The following is a 15848-nucleotide window of genomic DNA, read 5'->3' as shown; positions in this document are numbered from 1 at the left end:
GCTTGCAGAAAACCTGAATACAATTCATTAAAGATACATGGGGAATGCTAGACCTTAGTAGGAATAAGTAGCAGCTGAAATATAAGATGGTGAATGACCAGCTAGGTAGCAGGAGAAGAACTGCCCACATGCTGATCATTTTACAACCAACCATCATAGCAGGAAAGATACTTAAGAAACAAAGCTGAGATTTACATCCCCAATGTTATATAAATCTGGGTAGCTGTATAAACTCTCACAGGATGTGTCAGTAGCTTTTTATTTTAATTTATAACATATATCTGCTTTTTAACTTTTGAATTTTCCTCCTACTGCATTTAACAATCTCAGTAATAAAAAAATAAATGTGGAATTAGATATCTTTACTACAAAAATAAACCAGAGAAGAAACTGAAAGGTCTGACAGTGTCTTTTTAAAGACTACCCATGATGACTACAATGAGATTGCTAAAAAAGCATACATTATTCATTCAGATTTATTACCACAGCAAAAAGCTTTAGATTAATTACTGCTGCAATATATTTGAAAAATGACTAAGCCAATTAATCTCGCGCATCTGTGGATGGAACAGTAGAGAGGAGAATTTTTGAAGAACTTCACTTAGGATTGCCAAGGTTCTGCTGACAACGATATTCAGCGTAAAGTAATTAGTAAAGGAGACTAATGTACTAATATATTGCTGGTACAAGTCCAGCCTTGGAGAATACACAACTCAATGCAGAATGAAATACGCTAGTGTCATTCCAGCGCTTATGACCAAGTGACTACACATCATAAAATCTATACCCCTTGTTCATCTTAGCTGGCTGTGGCATGGAGACCAGGAAAAATCATCTTCAGCAATGGCAAAGGTATCATGACTACTGGAAGAAATTGCAGAGACCAATGAAGTAAATGGAAGATTCTATCCTAGTACTGTGAAAACAAAACATTACTTAAGCACTAAGGCCCAGTTAACAAATGTGTGTGAAGTCTAATAACTTATCAGCTCCTATTAAGACCTAGGCACTAAGATAACTTTCTGTCTGTGCCTAATCACTATTAAAATACAGCAGAAACACAACTTTTAAATGAAATCACAAGCTAAATGAGAATCCAGATACTTTTAAAAATAATAAAGAATCAACATTTTCTTTCAACATGTCTATTGAATTGCAGAAGTCATAATTTTTAGGCTAATCAATTGAGGATGATCTAACCTGTAACTTAATACAATTTTTCAAGTAAGGAGCAAAAAACATTAAATTTTATGCTTTTTCAGTTATCTAGATACTTATCACCGCATACGGCATCCTGCTATCTACTACACATTCACGCACGCCTGCACATACCACACCATGAATACAAACCATACTAGAATGTATCTGAGTTTCCTTCCTATTTGCCTGCCATGCTCAGTTTCTGAATTACTGAAGAAATGAAAGAGAAGATCTAGCTTTCAGTCTCTTTAAGGGAGTCTTTCTCCCATTATTTACTCTGCAGCAATTAGAAAGGGCTTCCCCATTTTCTATATTTAAATCACATTAAAAAGCTGCCTTCACTCCCTCTCCTAACTTTTGCACACCAAATTGTATTCACACACTATTCAGGGAAACAAGAATTTTCAAAATTACAAAGAAATGCTATTATCAGCATTATTAGAACGGAGTCTTTCACATGCAGTGGTCTCATACGACAAGATGTAAGAAGAAATAGCAATCTATTCACTGCTGTAAGAAAGTGTATCTTAATAAAAACAGATTTTCAAACAATTTTTTTGGTTGTTTGTTTTATGCAAATCCTTGCAGCATAACCCAGATGTCTGGACATTCGTTTTCAAAAGTTTTCATCCCCTTTTTTCTTTGTCATTGCCTAACATACTTCAAGAAGTTTCTTGACAGGAACTAAAACATTTTATATCAGTAAAAGGTGGCAAATTCAACTTCTTCTTGCACATCATCTCTTTTGCAATTTTACCAAAATACAGATATTATAAGCATGATACGAGGCTACCAACAAAGCAGTGCATGGCTGTGCACTGCAAATGATCATGCAGAGCATTTCTGTTTCTTAAGAACAACAGTACATTCAGGAAAAGGATATCACATGGTTACTTCTGGGTCACCAAAGTAAATTCAGAAGTAACAGATGTAATGTGTTATTACTCTTCTAAATGGGCTTTGAAGTTCCCTTGTTCTAGATTTTAGGTGCCAAACTAAAAGAATATAATTAAAATAAAAGCAGATGTCTCCCTTTGCTTTGAGACAGCAACACTTATTAAAATGATTTATTAGAACAGAAAATCTTTACTATATCATTTAGAGAAGAAGAAACTGCATCTTATAGGAGACCACCACCTGACAACTAGTTTTTCCTTTATTTTATTTGTTGTCCGAGTTTTCATCTGCAGGTCACTAGAAGACCTGCCATGTAGTCACCTTTAAGGAACAAGATGCTGCATGTCTATCTATATTGGACCATACTTATCAGATCAAAAACACACTGGAGTCAATGGAAGACAACTGTTGATTTCATTAGGCTTTGGATAACCTGCCTATCCTCTAAGGACTTAATGATTATAGTAAAAATCTACATCCAAAGTACACTGTAATTAGTTAAGTCAGGATCCAACCTCTGCAGCCACACCGAGCCATCCCCAATTTCAGACACCCCTCTCCTCCCACCCCCAGTTCTTTATCAGCACAACCCCCATTACCACAGGCAACATCAGCAGGTTGGCAACAGTGACTTCAAGTGCCAGACCACAAATCCCAGCGAGAGAGGCAGAGCTTCTCATTCCATCTTATACTTTGTCCATGCATGTGGTGGCAGAGGCAACCCAGATGCCAAGCTTGGGGCTATATGCAAAAAACGAGAAGCGGCATTGGGCTGTCTGACCAGATCACACTGTCTTTCTAAAGAAAAGCCAGTGTACTAGAGCTGGCCCACAGACTCTTTTTGGAAGGTACTAAATTAAGCCAGTCACATACCGTTTTAAAAGCCTTGCAATAACAAACAAACAAACCCCATACTTCCTACCTTGTGTACTGGGATATGGATTCAGCCATTAACCAGCACTTTAACATTTTTGAAGATTATGCATGATTCCTAGATGGTTTTCAAAGAGATAGTAAAAATATTAATATATAAACACTGACCTTGTTTCTTTTAACCCTTCTTTCTGAATGACTTCCAATATTTGTTTTGCAGTCATTGGTGAGTTGGGGTATTTTTCCAATGCCTAAAAAGAAAAATAAATGTGTAAGTGAGAAGGAACAGCTGTGAATCTGAAAGGTTATGTGATCATGCAGTTTTTTTATAATCATTTGTTAAGGGCAGGGAACTGTAGTGTTGAGATGGGAGTCCTCTGTCTGTTGGAAGGCCAGACGCAATCCAGGAAACTGCAGCAAGAATGAGATTTACTTGCTGTTTGTGTGCATCATCTGCTAAAATGCCTGGGAAAAATTCTTATCAGGTTCCAAATAAACTAAAGAGTTAAAATATGAAACTAATTTTAGGACACAGCAACATAGTTCCTTTCAGGTGGGAATAAAAAAAAAAAAGAAAGAGACAGCTAGTCTTGTCTTTCTTTTTCTATTACTTTAAAACTATCTGAGGTCATTTGAATTTTCTACACCTAGGTTCTGTCATGACCTCAGAAAATTGTCTAAGAGCTTCTTTTGCAGAGGAGGAACTACTGTAAGATTTGACACAGATAGGTTTTTAATTTTAAATGCTTTTTGTTTCTAAAAAGGATGAAAAATGAAGTAGTCAGAACAGTCACAGAAGCACATAAGATGCTACATGACTCAAAGTGCAGTATATTTTTCCAGTTCAGCTCAGTTTTCCACTCCTTTGCCTTTTCCAATTGAGCCCAAATTAACCCACTCCTCTTCCCAGTTACAACCGTCTTGCATGGGTTTTTCTACTTTTTCCACTTCCTTTTTGTCCCTGTCAGTTTTAAGCAGTTACCCAATCAGCCACTCTTTTGCCCATGTAAGGTGCCAGACTGACAGCCCTTTCAATTCAATCAGCAATAAAAGATGCAGCATAGGCAACAGCAATGCAAGCTTCCCCACAGTGTCTTGCCAACATATCTCAGCAATAACTTGCATTTCTACCATGGGCAAATGATAAATCAGTTTGGTCTCCAAACTCATGCAGTCCTGAGCTTCTCTCTAGTGGTTACCAATTGATGGCAATTGGGAAAGTAGGTACTACTATGTGGACACCTGCCCATGAGGAACTAGAGACACCACCAAATCAAATCATGCAAATCACCAAACTGTGAAGGGTGCTAACCAAGGCTGTGATTCAAGCAGCTGACCAAAAGCCAAAGCCTTCCTACTCACTACCAATTCCTTGTCCAGTTCAGCCCTTTCCTGCCATTTTACAGTTCTGATTGACTGCCTGTTCTCCCCTTTCTCATTCAAAACACAGTTTACCAAATCCTTTGGTTCTTCTGTTACAGATGAGCTTCGTACCCTTTATCTTTCAGTTCTACAAAAGGAAAATGCAGAAGTGAGGGCTGCACTAGAAAGGTTTGGGAGCTGAACTGAGTTTATCACATGTACACAAATAGGCAAGATAAAAGGGACCTGTTGGAGAAGGAAAACCAAAAGGTGATTTGAAAGGAGAAAGAAGAGTGGGCAGGAAAGAGTATGATAATGAATAAGGACAGAAGGAACTGCACAGAGCTGGAAAAAGGGCCTTTGCACAGCAAGGGAAGAGAAATGATATGATGTATTAGTGATAGAACCACATGACACATTGTAAAAATGACAATGTATATTGGATTAAGACTAGGATGAGAAAAGATTAATGCTGTGAAGAGACAAAAATGGAAACCTTAACCTTTGAAAAGACAAAGAAAATGGACAAAGTAAAATGACACACTGAAATCGAAGGAAAAGAAGGGAACTGAACTGAACTGGGAAGACTCCAGAGGGCAAACTGGGTAAAACTGGAAAGGACAGAAGAGGAAACTACACTGTACTGGACACGGCTATGAAGGAAACTGGGTGCACTTGAAAGCGGGGTTACTCACTGTGGAGGATTCCCTGTTTCTCTTCCTGAGTACAGGCCCCTCAGCACACCTGGGCAGCTCCTCCCTGCAATTGAGAAAATTTGGGTAGCCCTGTCCCCTTCTCTACGACATCACATCCTACTCTATTAAGTCAGTAAAAGTGCCAAGTATTACCATGCGAGTCTGATGACAGTGGGGAGGAAACAGAAAAGCTGCGCAAACATCAGAAGTCACCCTGTTCTGGACAGCGGGAGAAGGGAGAGCAGTTTGTGCTGAGGAAGCCGCACTGACCTGTTTGTGGGGACAATGGCCAGACATATGGATACGGAAGATCATCTTCACAAAGCAACAATGAAGCCAACAAGCAGGATGCATAACACCACTACAGAAAGTTTAATCAAACCCACAAGGCAGATTTTAAATACCACAGTATGAAGCAAACACATTCAGGGTATAATGGCAAACTGAAACGCAGAGTATGTTAGACAGGCTGAACGTGCTGGAGCAAACAACTGCCCATTGTGTGGACTGGTTTTACTGCTGGACACGTAGTGTGGGCTGCAGTTCATATACCCTACAACTGTACTTCTGTCCCTCCAACCCCTTAAACAGAGGCCTGTTGTTTAAAGAACTGTTTCATACCCTAACTGAAAAGCATAATTCTCCAACTCAAACACTACTTAATTTGAAACAATCTTATCGTGTACCTGATTTAGTTTTCTTTATCACAATGAAGATTAATTTAGTCAATAACTTCCACGAGGATGGTTTTTTCTGCCTGTCCTGCCACCCCCTTCCCACCCCCACCCCCCAAAAAAAACTTTAGCCGAACCATTTATCACAGTAGGAAAATGAAAATAATTACTCAGAAAAATATTCTAGTGACAATTCCATTATTTTCTTCCCCCAGCTATGGAAAACAGTATTATTTAAGAGTCTGTGAGCTGAAGGATACAATGAACTGATAATTGCACTAGTGTCTCTTGCCTTGGCATCTTACTATTAACACTACTAAAAACCCACAATAACTTTTGCATTTCTAACTCTTTTAAAAATAATATTAGAAAATCAAAATAAATTACTAACTGTCCCTTAAAGCAAATAAAATAGTAAAATGCAGTAGCATAATGAAGTCATAGACTTCTTGGTCAGAAAAAGTCAAGCTGAGCAGAGGAAGAAGTCTTTATCTGTTTTAAATATCCTTCTCCTTCCTCCCACTCCATCCACCAACACTCATATCTTGTATGGGCAGTGACTAATAATGCTGAAATTAAAACAAGCCAAAGTAACTGTCATGAAGAGTATGATTGTTTCAATGCATTTTCTTAAGTAGGACAGTGGCAGAAGAACTGGCTGCACTGACTGGAACCTCTGTCACCAAGGATCAAATATGGTCTATTTATTCATGCCACTTAGCCACAGCCATAAAAAGGGACAGTCACTAACTGGGACAAATGGTTTGACATCCATCATGAAATCCGGAAGATAACAGAAGTAGCCACTACACTGAACATGTTCTTGGAGTTCATTCAAACCCAGGTTAAAACCTCAAAGCCAAGAAGATTCTGAACCTACCAAGCACAAGCAGTGGAAAGCAAACCTATTAGCAAATGGTAGCAGCCTGAGAAACAGTTATGGTTGCATCACCAACACACATCAATCCCCAACTTAAGAGAGATTAAATAATTGCACAAATCGCACAAACACATGAATTCCCAGGTTTAATGGAAAACTCATTTCAGTTGTATGTGACAAGAAGCAATCAAAATCCCTTCTCTCAGCAGGGTCTCTGTCACTCTATGCATCTACAGTGCTCAACAAATCAGATACCACACCAGGAAAAAAATACCTCCCAGTGACCTGGTAACAGGAGAATTCTGGAGCCCAGGCAGGACTCGCAGCTCTGCCTAAGAGAGAAACACGAAACGCTCAGTTGACCTACTAAATCAGAAGAGAACCTCTATGTAATGGATGAACGATTAGTTTCATTTATATATAAAATTGCTTGTCAGTGAATCAGATCTGCTCCACTGTTTGCGCTTCAGCCACTAGAGGGAACAAAAGGAGCAGGACAGCATGAAGCAACGCAAACTAGAAAGTCAGCCTTGCCACTTGTAAACCTTGTCCTGCAGAAAGTAGGAAGCTTTGCCAGAGAAGCAGCCACTACTCCTACAGCTATCAGTTATTATGTTGACAAAAATGAGTCCTCTCAACAAGGGCCAAGTGCGAACTGATACAGTGCTGTCATTCAAAATCAGCAGGCAGATCAGTCTCGCGGCCCTGTTGATGCTGACTGTCCTGCCAAAGTAGAGTAAGCTGAGACCGGTCTGAGCCTTTACCATTTCTGCAAGTGGCTTGCAGGGATCTGAAGGTCAGGTAGCTGACAAAAATCAGGTCCATTTTATCATTTCTGCTTGGTCAAACTATAAGATGAGCCACCACTCACAGACTGGAGAAATTCTCTTTTAGAAGGTTATTTAAATAATTCAGGAGGAGGAAGAGGTACAGTACAGTTACTGCCAGCTCTCCCACTCAACGGCCAAAATGCAAGGGTCAAGCTGAACTGCACAACAGGCATTCTTTACTACCCAAAGAGGGCAGGGTGAATAAAAGAACAGAAAAGCAACTTTCCTTCTTCTCCTAAGCAGAAAATATATGATATTTTCTAGTCAACCGTTACTAAGTTAATGAATTGAAAAATGGAGTCCCAAACAGGGTGCAAGAACAGCATCTTGGAATAAATCCAGCATTGTCTTTTCCAGCTGCTTGTGTGAGGTTAACAGGAGGACTGACTTCTATTGTGGGAAGTACCCCACTCAAATCTTTTGTATTCATTTTTGATTAACGGCTTTAGTCCTTGGAGAATTATCGGCTGTCTGGTAAAAGTTCAAAGCCTTTTGTGTGAAGGAAGATGGGTAAATGGGTTAGGAGAGGAGAGGGTAGGATAGAGTACAGAGTGGGAGAAGAAAGGAAGTGGATAGAGATGGATGAATAGGAGAAAAAAGCAAGAAGAAAGAGAAGAGAGAGGGTACATAATATATGAAAAATAGAAAAGAGGGATGAAAATAACAAAGGAGACACACTACAAGCTATTTTAACAGAAATCCTCAAATAGGGGTTTCTGGAGCTCTTGCTGATGGTGATTGAAAGAAAGGTAAAGGGTAGTTTCCAGGTGCTAAAACCATTAAAAGAAGCTAAAATGGGAGTAACAATTCTCCTAGTAGGACTTTTCTATATAAGCAATTGCAATTACAATAAGGAGGTTATAAAGTTCCGAGAGGAAGGAGATGCATTCCATAAGAGATGGCTTTCATGATATGCTCTATATTATGAATTCGCCTTTGTAATTCATGCATCATTCCAGATGATAAAGCAAAATCAAGCAAAGAAGGGAACAAAGATGTAACATAACAAGAAAACAACATATAAAATAAGTAAAACTGCAGAAATACTTTAAATGAAGTTTTAACAACATCAATTATGTGCATGCTTACTGATCCACACTTTATTAGGTTCAGAAGTAATGCCGCTGACCTATAAAGCTCAAATGGCTTAAAGTATGTTTACCCCAAATCCAATTTTTTCCCCCAACCCTCTTCCAGTCAAAAACATTTTAACTGCAGTTCCTTTAGCATGAACTAGAGGCAACAACTAGAAGAGTGTTTCCTGCAAGGCAATTTCTACTTTGAAATTTGTTTGCAAGTTGGTCTGAAACTGCTTAGCTTTGCTAACCTGCCAAATATATAAGGCATAATCATTTTCTAAAACATTGGATGAAAGGAAAGAGCAAGAAAGAAGCTGAATGATTTGTTTGTTCATTCCATTGCTTTGACTGGCTGGTTTGATGCTTGTTCCGGGATGTCTGGACCTGTATTATTATTATTATTATCTTTTATAATGTCATATTTTTACCTGATAGCAGGGCAGCAGTGGTGCTTCAGAAATTCCAAATAAACTGCACACTTGACATTTTGAATTCAAAATAAATTGGATTACAATTGAGCTAAAATTAAACCTGCACTTGTGCTATTCCTTTAAAAAGCATAAAGTCTGGCAGCAAAGACACATCTTGCTGTTGCTGGTAGACTCAGCCATCATGCTAGAAAACATAGGGTAAACTTTTCAACCCTAAACAACTGACTTCTAATAACAACCTATTGATCTGGTCTACCATACTGAAATAAAAGGAAAACTTCATATTTTTCTCCTTACTAATTAATCAGTCTGTCTGAACAGCCAGGAACTTTCACTTAGGGATCTGTCAGCACAGATCCTTAAACACCTCAACGACTGTAACAGGATTCTGCATGCTCATTGGGTTCATCTGATCAGATCTCTGTGTAAGATCAGGGTCGAAGATGGACATCCCAGTGAGCAGGATATCCATCTTTCCGCCCCAGTATGGGTTTCGTTATTATTAGCAGAATTAACTAACATTGACTTCAGCTCAAGTGACAGTGCCTCTAGGCTGTCAGTATGACTGCACAATTCTGACAGTGCAGCTCAGCCACTAAAGATTTCAGCTGAACCACGCAAGCAGCATCTCTCATCACTTTCTACCACAATACCCCAACACCTCTCACATCCCCAGCCTTCCCTGACTCTCGTGGTGATACACTCATCTTTGGAGCACCCACATCTTCATTGCAATACCCTTCATCTCCATATTTCCCATCTTTCCACATCCCTACTGACGTACCTTTCTTCTCTTTTCCTCACCACAGTATACTCCCTGAACACATTTCTAAATCCTCTACCTTCAGATGCATTAGCACAATGATGCAGATGCAGTTCATTGCTGTGGGTTCCCCAAAATCCACACACAGGCACACAAGTATTGCCTAGGCAGTCAAGAGATGTGCATATGCTGAATGGCCAGCTACCAGCAGACTGGCTCTTAGGTGCTGACAGGACAAACAAATAGTATTGTGAGCCTCCTGCGGCTTGCAGACCATATGCTCTGCTGATTTGGTTTAGAAGATTAGGGTAAAAGTTTCAATCACTTTATCAGTGCAGTCAGCTGAAAATCATGGGTCAAAGCTGTTTACAGCTATGAGTCCTTATTACATAGAAGGGGCCAGTAGCAAAACAGAGCTCCGCCACCCCCCAAAATTACTGAAATCTGCACTAATCAAACAGGCCACGATCCTGAAATGCCTCTAATTCCACCAGGGATAAAACTTCCTCTTTGGCACTTACCCCTGTACAAAATGACTAGAGGCCATGACTAGGTGACTGGGACTAATGGAGTGGAATGGAATATGAATGCTCTGTCAGCTGCCTTTATACTACAGATAACAGAGGAAAGAACTATCAACAATGTGAATACATTCATCACGACCCAAGGAACAAGAAAAAAAATACTAAGAAGAACCCCAAACATATTCACCTCCATATACACTGCTTTCTCTAATGCAAGTTGATGTAGATTTTTCTCTGAGACTGTAAAAGGTTTGCTGTATAACTGATCTTTCAGCATATTAAAATCAAAAAATATGAAGCAGAATACTTCCCATAAAATCAATAGAGAAAATGAGTATGTGTTTGTTTTAAAAGCCTTTGACGCTTAATTTCTTCAGGCAAATGTAACGTGTGAGGGTTACTTCTAATGTGAGAAATAAAATTCCTACTGGCTACTCTCTGAACATACTAGATTTAACAAGAGGAGACAGTTATGCCATTTTTCTTGCCATTGCTCTACTACCACAGCTTATCTTGTTAGACAGTGTCCTAAAGATATAGACCTAAGATTTCAAAGGCAAAAAAAAAAAAGAAAAAACTAATCTAGAAGCATAACATACTACAAATAAAGTATTTTAAATACATGCTCCCACTCCATATACACTCCATTCTTACCTATCAGGTTTGGCCATTTTCTTTAAGTATTTCATCCAGATAATAGTCACTTATTAAAATGATAAAACAGGTTTCATGCTGCCATGACACTGACTCCATTGACGCAGCATGATGCAGCATTTAACCAACCAAGAAGCATTTCTATCCATGTTACTAATATATCATTAATGATAACAAATATACAAATAAAATGTTAACTGTTAAAACTATGCTTCAGTTTTAATTCTGCGAGATAGATACCATGAAAATACTTCATGAAACTCACAGGACATTTTGATGTTTAGATGAAAAGCCAATTAAAGTACCATTGATCCTCTTAACCTCACAAGGAGAATCCATAAACTTCAAAACTCCGTTGTTTGTTCTCTTTCTCACCCACAGGATGATACAGAGCATTGCTCCCTTCACATTAATAAGTATGCAGAGATGCAGAAAATTACTAAAAATCTTTCTTAGTAATTTTATCCCAGAAATAAAGAACAGAATGTTTCTAATACATGGCAAAACTGGAAAGAAATGCCAGAGAGGTGTAGAACAAATGATAAAGCCAGAAAAAAAGTCCTTTGCAATTACAGACACAATAAAGAGCCATTCTCAATTCCTTAAGCTCACCTGTATCAGAGGCTACATGATAAACAGAAAAGCTCTGCCAAAGAAGTGATGAAAGCTTTTGGTTTGGGGTTTGCTTTTTTCAAATAGGAGAGAGTTATTCGTTCATGTCAGAGCTGGCATTACAAAATAGATTCCTTGTGTTTTATGGAGTTTGTTTTTTTTTCTCCCCAAACTTACAAAATGATTTCACATCAGTTTTCATTAGTCTGAATCATGACATCATTGTGTACTGGCACAATCCAAATCTACTGCTTAAAATGCTCTGAGAGCAGATATAAGTCATGTTTTTGAACAAAGTAAATACAGCCTTCTCATAGAACATGTAAAGAGAGAATTCTTTTGTTAGCTGTCAGTGGGATTTTGCTATCTTTGTTAAATATATAATGGTTAGTGTCATAACAAAGATCAGCCATCATGTTATGGCATTTATCTTCATGAGTGAAGAGAGGAAGGGCTACTGTGATTTATTCCGTTTCTCCTCATGAGACAATTAATGTCATAAGAGATTAGTCTTCAGTACTGACTGTATACAGAATAAAATATAGGGCTGGAGTGGGATGTTAAGCAGTTTTAATTGCCATGAGTTTGGAAGCCCACCTTACTTACAGATGGCACAGCTGACAATTACTCATCTAAGCTTTTCAAAAATAGGATAATATTTTGTGGTTCACTAATTCATATGCATTTTATGTCATTTGCTTGTTCAGTTCTTTTTCTTCAGTCTTTCCACACAGTCCTTTCGCCCATCTCATCACCTAAGTCCACCCACTGTTGTGCCATTAAATCCATCATGTATTGCAGAACTAAAGTGTATACTGGTGGCTCACAGTGATACTTGTAGCATCTGTTTAAAGGCTTGAACAATGTACTATTTAACAACTAATACTAAGAAACATTTGTCACAACACGGGAAGATTAGAAAGAAAACACGATGGATTTTTATCTGTGTTTGCATTCATATATAAATACTTGAAAAAAACTTGAGATAAAAAAAACTTGAGATAGAAGGAGCAGTTTTCCTCAAGTTTTGAGAAAAGCTACATGATCACTTCTTTCCAAGGACATTTTAAAATAATCTGACCATCCTGAACCTAAGTTAATAATCTTTCAACACACTATCCTTTTAGGAAAATGTACTTATAATATGCTGTTCTTATGAAAGAAAACACTTCAGATTATACTGTGGTAAGAACATGGAAGCCATGATAAGCAAAAGTTCTGTTGAAGGGGGAAGGATTATATTTCCCCCAAAATGGAAAATGAATTGTCTTCATTTTCTTAAATTCTCCTTTTCTGGATACTACTATATCATGCCAAGGTGGGAAAACCAATCCTTGATTTAAATTTTTTTCTGTTAAAAAACAGCAATTCTTTACCATTGGTATATATCAAATGGAACACATTATTAGAGAGCTCTTACCACAAAGCATTTCTTTATCTAAGCTTCTCAAGCATTGACTTAAGCATTTTTATCAGACTGTTAATCACATCCACATATAATGTAATCAGCAACTGAGACCAGCCCTGCCAATGGGGCCAGCCAGGTAACACGGTTACGTTACGGCAAGGAAGAAGTATCATGAAAGCTAAGGAGATTCCTTATTGATGGTAAGTGGACAAGAGAAAAATCAATGGGTCCTCACTGGTACAGCTGTTTACCAGCTGGATGCTATTTTCTCTAGAGATTTAAACCAATAGGAGCAATTACTTGGCATAGGTAAACCAATTCAACAGGGCCTCCAGCCTATACAGAAGAAAGATGAACTGTGACTTCAAAACTGGAGGTGGTAAGGGGATAAAAAGCTGATTGTTACACCAACAGTTTGTAACCAGATCTTAGACCAAAATGCAGAACATGTCTTCGTCCATGAGAGAAAAACCTGAAGATGCTCAGGATAATCACTGGTTGTTGTGGAGGCTCCAAACTCCTAAGCCTGCTTGAAGTCATTATTCTGAGCTACAAGATTGGCTTCCTCTCAAAATCAACCTGGACAAGCACTGACCAAGTTACAGTGGGAAATGAGAATCAGCCGTACACCATGCAGCTACTTCCATTGAACTGTTATCTCCTGAATCACAACACAGTAATTAGTCAGCAGAGAGGAATCGCAGAGGATTTTCTGAGGGAATATAAACACAGAGACTTCTCACAAAGCTAGGCTTCCTGTTGAAGACAAACTTTTAAGAGTCCTTAATTTGCCAGTGTATTTCTTATCCTCAGACCCCCCACAATTGAGCAGATTTAGCTGTTCCCTGGCAAGGGACACTACCCAAGAAAAGCACACCAAGAAAGGGCAAAACATGGCTGTTAGATAATGTATTCAGTCATGGTTTTATTCTTTTCTATTAGCACCAACATGCATACATTTGAGGATCTGAGTTTTCCCAAACATCACACTTCCTCAGGAAATGTAGCAGGAAAAATTGTCAGCTCCTAGGAAATGTTATTGGCAAACAACTTCAGTGTCTATGATTTTAGGCACAATGTTATAGATATGTTTTAAAAGACGATAATAACATTTTAGCTACATCTTCCACCTCCCCCCAAAATAGCAAGCAACAAATGAACAGAAAAATGAAAACTGCTTTATGCAAAGTTTACACTGCCTCAACTTGGGCTTCCACTGTAGCTACTGAACTCATAACTGTGCCGTTGAACCAATATGAGTCAGTTATAAGATTAGCCTTTCAGTTCAAATTCAGGAACATGATTTTCCTTTAACTTTACCAAACAACCTCATCCAAAGACACAAAATCATGCACAGAAGATTTAGATGCGGTTCTCTGATGTTAAAACAAAAATACACCAACGTGTCCAGATTCATAACAAGAAAACTATCACAGTCTCATCTTCAAGCTTCATGTCAGATAAATACTTCTCCTAGAATCTCCTATTTGCAAAATCTATGTATGTGATTTGCTGCTCTCAAAATAACTTGGGCAAGATCACTTGAAACTAATTCTGAAAATTCCAATAGGAGATCCTATTACCAAATGTATGAGAGAATATTTCAAAAGACAAATGGTTCTTTTCAAATATTTCAAAGGAATTACTTAAAATTTCAACAGTACCCCTTTGGTTGAGATGGAACATAAAGGAAATTGTTCTAAAATTAGATAGACTGCAACATAATAAAAACAAAGTAGTTCATTTCCAAGACAAAGGCTCTATCTTTTACAGAGGAAAGAAGACAGAATGTTTTATCTTGGTGTTTCATTGCCATCCTTACACTACCAAAGTTTGAGAAGAATCCAAACATTAAAGGTGAAGTTTGGGGATTTTAGCAGGTTATCTGATTAACTGAAATGGTATCAAAATGATAAGTAAATAAACAAAATGCAATTTTATCCTAGAATTTAGAAGTATTTTTTCCATTTTTTTCACTTTCAATCATGAAATTTTGTTTCCCTCCATTATATTTTCTGTTCTACCTCCCACTGGATGTCTGTCCAGTGTGAGCATATCTGTCTCTGCTCCACTGTTTCCCAATGCAGCACCAACATCTTTCCCCCCAGGATTACATTAGTATTGCTCAGGCACACCTCTCTTTTCAGCACATAGCAGGCCAACAGACCAAAATTCAGTTTCATTCTCTTCTACTAATCCTAGAAAATGTATGCAAGTACTTACAGTAATAAGCATCATATTTATTACTATATATGCATATATCATTTAAAAATCATTTTTTTCAGAACATTAATCTTCAAAGCGCTTTCCCCAGATCCCTTCCCTCCCCCTCCACACCCATATTTTTCTGTAAAATTAACTCCAACTTTTAACTAACACATGAAGTGTCTTGCCATACCAGCTTTAAGAATGTTGAGAACAGCAAACAGGTGCAGTGGTTTTTTTTTTTTAACCTTTTGTTCTCTTTGCAGCTCTTTTGGAAGTATTTCCCAACCACCATGCATATATTCCAACTTCACTTAATCTAGGCGGTCACTTTTGCAGATCTGTCTGAGAATGAAGACAGCAGCATTGTTTTATTTAACTAATTTGAAACATTCACATACAGCTCAGACACTAATGTAATGAGTTAGCAAATGAAAATTTCAGTACGAAACTAAGTCTGTCGTAATTCAGCAAAGTTAAAATTGGACACACACATACTTACTTTTTTAAAAATTAATGGAAGTTTTAAAGATTTCAGAAATTAGTAAATTGAGAATTTTTTGATGGAATGTCAAACAGAATCTGTCTGCAGAGCAACCCCACAAATGGATAGAAACAGAAGTGTTCTCTTTTGCAACAATTAACTCTTTCATTAGAGGTTAATCTAAAAAATATTTTAAAATCTACAAAATACTTTAACAGGCTCACTTAGGGCCAAACTAATGTAAAAGATTAAGATATTTTAAATACGTTTGTTTTTT

The 15848-nt window shown here is 37.9% G+C and overlaps 1 protein-coding gene across 1 annotated transcript in view; it reads right to left on the bottom strand.

The window, feature by feature from the left end:
• ASXL3 (ASXL transcriptional regulator 3) overlaps nt 1–15848 on the bottom strand; it is a 129084-nt gene that overhangs the window by 100974 nt on the left and 12262 nt on the right. The window contains exon 2 of the mRNA XM_067290428.1: nt 3139–3221. Coding sequence (XP_067146529.1) covers nt 3139–3221 — 83 coding nt within the window. The remainder of the gene's footprint in view (nt 1–3138; nt 3222–15848) is intronic.

This window comes from Apteryx mantelli, chromosome 2 (genome assembly GCF_036417845.1).
Source record: "Apteryx mantelli isolate bAptMan1 chromosome 2, bAptMan1.hap1, whole genome shotgun sequence".
NCBI classification, from domain to species: Eukaryota; Metazoa; Chordata; class Aves; order Apterygiformes; family Apterygidae; genus Apteryx; species Apteryx mantelli.
Note: the sequence above shows the minus strand (reverse complement) of the source record. Positions and strands in the feature narration are given on the sequence as shown.